We start from the raw sequence: 5,303 nt of genomic DNA, 5'->3' as shown, positions 1-5,303 counted from the left end.
TGCATCAATTTCATTGTCTTTGGGTTAAAGAAAGATATATGTGTTTTTTTACAGAACCCTATTACAATGCTGTGTTCAGTTTTTACCCTTTATATTTGTGACAAATCACTACTTGCAACAAAGTTAATATAATGAAAAAGGTGATACTTCCTGAGTTTGCTCAAGGTCGTACAGAGGACAATTTGAAATTCCAATAAATGTTCTCATCTTCAGTGCAAATCCTAAAAAAAAGATTGAAAGACAACAATTTAACTTCACAACACCACTTGCAACTGTAATAACTTTAGCTAGTCTGAATAATTTAACTCATGACCAGTTATGTCTGGGTGATGTTTATTAGAGCCATATGAAATCCGCGTTCACGGAATCGCGGACGGAATCGCGGAATTGACCAATAAAACGTGGAATATTGCAGAATTTGCCATAATTTGGACTGAAATTCCGTTTTCGGGAGAACGATGGAACGTTTGGTGCAAAGCTAAAATGACCGGGACGCTAACACGTGTTACAACGCACACGTCACTTCCACACTGCTTCACAACAACACAGCAATGTCCAAGCGTGTAGCTGCTTCGGTATCAACATCATCATCTAAAAAGCTACGAAATTCCACACTAAACCCTCAATTCAGAGCACAGCAGTATCCGAATGATTTTTATGCCTCCAGCGATAAGTTATTTTGTAAATATTGTCAACATACCATGGATTGGACCCGCAAAAATACGTGCGACGATCATTTAGTCTCGAAAAGCCATGTCAGAAACAAGGGAAAACACTGTGCTTCCCAAAACACACCTGCACTTCAAACTACAATTACAGCAAGTACCTCGTCAGCAGATTCAAGACGAGAGTTTGTGCAGGACTTTGTAGCTGTTTGCGCCGAGTCAGACATCCCTTTAGCAAAGCTGAAGAAGCTGCGACCATTTCTAGTTAAGCACTGCAAGCAGGGAGGAGCGCTGCCCGAGAACGAAACAGCCCTTCGTCAAATCCATCTGCCCCGTGTGTTTGACCAACATATAACGGCTGTTTTGGAGAAAATCCGTGGGAAGAAGTTGTCGGTGGTTGTTGACGAGACGACCGATACCAGGGACTGCAGTGTTCTAAACATCGTCATTGGTGAGCTAATGAACAGCCTATTAACATGTCGTTTAAATATCCTAATTTTTTTTACATGCTGCAGTGTGCATTGTCAGCATGCAAAGTGTGATGACGATGATCTCTGCCTGGTGATCACAATAGATACAGCTAGAGGGCGAGGCTAATCAATGACACTATTGTGATTAAATAGCTATGTACAGTAGTCCTACATTTAGGACTATAGATGGAAATTATAGCTCCTTGCTAAATCTGGTGCACCAGTCTATTTTTTTAATGCAAATGATTGTCAGTGCACACTGTCCTTTATAAACAAAATAAACTAAGGGTGCATAAATTATGCATTACTGTATTTCATCACAATAGAATAGATACTATAGCTAGGCTACTGACATTGTGATAATGTCAGTAGCTAGCTGTATCTATTGTTTACACTTGAAATGTGTATTTTTATTTTGTGCATTTTTATTTTGTCACAATATTATTTGGCTTAAATATAATAATATTTTGCTTGTGTTATCTTTCATTGCAGGTGTTGAAAACCAGTACTATCTGGTGGATGTAATTTTCATGGATCGATGCAACCACTCAACAGTTGCCCAAGCCATCGTACGCTCCTTCCACAGCAATAATCTGGAACTGAATGATGTCTGGGCAGTGGTCACAGATAATGCCTCCTACTGTCTGAAGGCATACAGGGAGATTCTAAAAGGAGTGATGCCCAACAGTGTCCATGTAACGTGCCTCTGCCATATCATAAATCTGGTGGGTGAGACCTGGCAGCACTACAGATACTTCTCTGATGCTGCATCACTTGTGGCAGCGATGAGATCTGTCTTCTGCAGGAAGCCTGCTAGAAAGAGAAGATGGGTGAGCTTCCTCATCAACAAGGAGTTTGTGCACACCAAGGCTCCTCCTGAATCAGTGGGCTCCAGATGGAATAGCTGGTTTGAGGCAGTGCAGTACCACGCAGAGCATGTTCATCTGTACAGAGAATTTTTGTTGGAAGAAAATTCAGCCCAAGCAGTCACAAACATCCTCAGCCTGCTAGAAACAGAGGAAAAGATGCAGGCCCTCACTGTGAAGCTAACCTTCATCGCAGAAGGCTGCTCCAAACTGATGACAGCTCTGACTATCCTAGAAGGAACCCATCGCACCACAGCAGTGTCTGCATACAACATCATGGAGGACCTGGGCTCTTACCTAGTGAATGGAACAGCAAAAACATGCGGGTTTGGTGCCAAGACAGATGAGCTGCTGAGAAAGACGGGTGTTCGAGAGAGGAAGCAGGTTCTTGACGATCTCCATGATGCCTTCCACTTGGCCTTCACAAAGTTCTCCAAGCACTGGGACACGCACCCAGCCAGAGAGATCTACAAGCTGATAAGAGTGTTCGATCCAAGGCAGGCACCAGCCATGGAGAAGCGGATGGAAGCCTACACAAGACTGATACCCATGGCAAACCCATCACAAGAGCTCAATGAGCAATGGATTGCCTACCAGCACTCCAGGGAGCCCTTGGCAGCTGATGTCACTCTTGCTGATTACTGGAGGGGCATGAGTGTGAGATTCCCAAAAGTTGCAGAAATGGCAATGTCCTACATCTACTTCCCAGTCAGCTCAGTTGACTGTGAGAGGAGTTTTAGCAAGTACAAGACTCTCCTTACAGACAAGCGAGAGGCACTCACCGAGCTCAACACAAAGAGGCTGACCATCATGTACTTCAATGGAGATGTCTCTGATAGATGGAAGACTTAAATGGACAGACAGGAGCTAATAAGGAGTAGTAGTACTAGTCATACTACTACAGGGAAACAGAAACACGTTTTATTGTTTTAGTTTCAAGTTTTCAACTAAATTCAGGTTACTAAGTAAGTTGTTGCATATTTTCTGATGCATTTTTTCATTTATAATGAAAAGCGTAACAGTTTACAGTTATTGTGTTGAGTGTTTTGTTTACAGTTATTTATCTTTTTTACTTGAAGCACAGAGAGAAAAGTTTGCTTAAAATGTGTTAACTCAGAAGCCAGAAGCCAAGGGAATGTTTTGTTTAGAGTTTTTTCTTTACTTGAAGCTTATAAGCACTTTAAAATTGAACTGTAGCACTTAAACATTAAAAAAGACTGTTATATCTTATTGAATTGTGGACATTTATTAATTCCCACTTATTAGACACTATTTCTGATGGTAAAATTAGCGTAAAAAGCAAAATACAGAATTCTGAAATATTAAAACGGAAAAAACGGAATTTGGCAAAAAATAAAATGGAATTTGGAAAATAATAAAACGGATTTCATATGGCTCTAATGTTTATGAAGAGAGCTATAGCAAAAATGAGTGTGTGTTCCTGTTCAAGCTATTTGCTGAATAATTAAAGAACTACTCTACACTGACATCATCAGCCATTGGTCATTGTATCCAGGACTGGCACCAACATAACTCCAAAGGCACCCAGTGCACATTAATTCAGTTAGTGTTACGACTGGAGCGCACACAAATGATAGGACCCAAATACACGTCTCCAGACAAAAAATGATTCAAAAAAGGATTTGACAAGATAGGAGTCAAACTACCTGAAATGAGAGAAGAGATAACAAAGTAAAACAGGAAATGACAGACAACAAAAAAGGGTTAGCAGACGCGGACTTGACAATATAAACTAAACAGAGAAATAATACTAACAAATCTGACGAGACACAACAGTACCCCCCCCTCTACGGCCGACTCCGGACGGCCCAGATTCCTGTGGATTTAGCCTGAAAAAGTCATTTATCAGCCTCTGATCCACAACGAAGCTTGCTGGTACCCACGACCAATGTTCTGGACCGTATCCTTTCCAGTGTACAAGGAACTGTCGGCCATGTCCTCTCTTCCTGACTGCTAGCAGTTTCTTGACATCGTAGATCAGACTGCCGTCTAACATCCGGGGGGGAGGAGGGGGCTTGGATGGAGGAACCAAACGACTCTCACAAACCGGTTTGACTTTGGCAACATGGAAGGTAGGATGAACTCTCAGGGTCCTGGGCAGGCGCAGGCGAACAGCCACCGTGTTAATAACTTTAGTTACGGGAAACGGTCCCACAAACCTCGGAGCCAGCTTCCTGGAGGCCACACATAGGGGTAGATCTCTTGTAGATAGCCAAACCTTCTGCCCGGGTCTGTAGACAGGTGCAGGATGACGATGTCGATCTGCTGCCTTCTTAATGTGAGCAGCACTCTTCAGGAGAACCTGGCAAGCTCCTGCCCAGACTCTGCGACACCGCCTCACCAGGGCATGTGCTGATGGTACAGTCACTTCCTGCTCTACTTCTGGAAAAAGAGGAGGTTGGTAACCATAGGTTCAGTGAAAAGGGGAGAGACCCGTGGCAGATGTAGGTTGGGTGTTGTGGGCATACTCCACCCATATCAGCTGCTTGCTCCAAGTTGTAGGATTCTGGGACACCAGACACCTTAAACACGTCTCCAGTTCCTGGTTGATCCTTTCTGAATGACCATTAGCCTGTGGGTGGTAACCAGATGTGAGGCTGGCAGTGGCTCCTATCAGGTTGCAGAATTCCTTCCAAAACTGGGAAACGAACCGCGGCCCGGTCTGACACCACATCTCGAGGAAAACCATGCAGCCTGAAAACATGAGATAGGAGCGCTTCTGCTGTCTCTTTAGCAGAGGGTGATTTGGGCATGGGGATAAAGTAAGTCATTTTGGTAAATCTGTCAACAAAAGTGCAGATGGTGGTGTTACCTGCAGAGGGCGGCAGTCCAGTGACAAAATCCAGCGAGATGTCAGGCTAGGAATGGACAAAGGTTGCAGTAGACCCATAGGAGACTGGGTAGAAGTCTTATTCCGAGCACAGGTAGTGCAGGCTGCCACATACTCGGTTACCTCCTTCTCCATTTTAGGCCACCAAAACCTTTGCTTTATCATGTACATAGTTCTTTTGATACCTGGATGACATGTTAGTACAGATGTGTGAGCCCAGTGAATCACGTTAGAGCGGACAGATGGGGGAACAAAGAGGCGGTTAAGGGGGCCACCGCTGGGTACAGTTTTTCCCTCGAAGGCTCGATTTACCTTAGCCTCAATTGGCCATGTCACCCCTCCTATCACCTGAGTTGGCGGTAGAATGGATTCGGTCTCCTTGGAAAGGGCCTCTGGTCAAAAAGCCTGGATAACGCGTCTGGTTTGGTGTTCTGTGAGCCAGGACGGTAGG

General features: G+C 43.9%; 1 protein-coding gene across 1 annotated transcript; it reads left to right on the top strand.

Annotated features, from left to right (window-relative positions):
* Positions 1–341: 341 nt before the first annotated feature.
* LOC307018837 (uncharacterized protein) lies at positions 342–2,853 on the top strand (the record flags this gene model as incomplete). The annotated part of the gene is made up of 2 exons (XM_079649288.1): positions 342–1,116; positions 1,628–2,853. The coding sequence occupies exons 1-2, from the start codon at positions 552–554 to the stop codon at positions 2,851–2,853; spliced, it is 1,791 nt and encodes a 596-aa protein (XP_079505414.1). The 5' UTR covers positions 342–551.
* Positions 2,854–5,303: the final 2,450 nt, after the last annotated feature.

The sequence above is a fragment of the Notothenia rossii genome (assembly GCF_949606895.1).
Source record: "Notothenia rossii genome assembly, chromosome: 1".
Lineage (NCBI taxonomy): Eukaryota > Metazoa > Chordata > Actinopteri > Perciformes > Nototheniidae > Notothenia > Notothenia rossii.
This window is presented reverse-complemented; position numbering and strand designations above follow the sequence as displayed.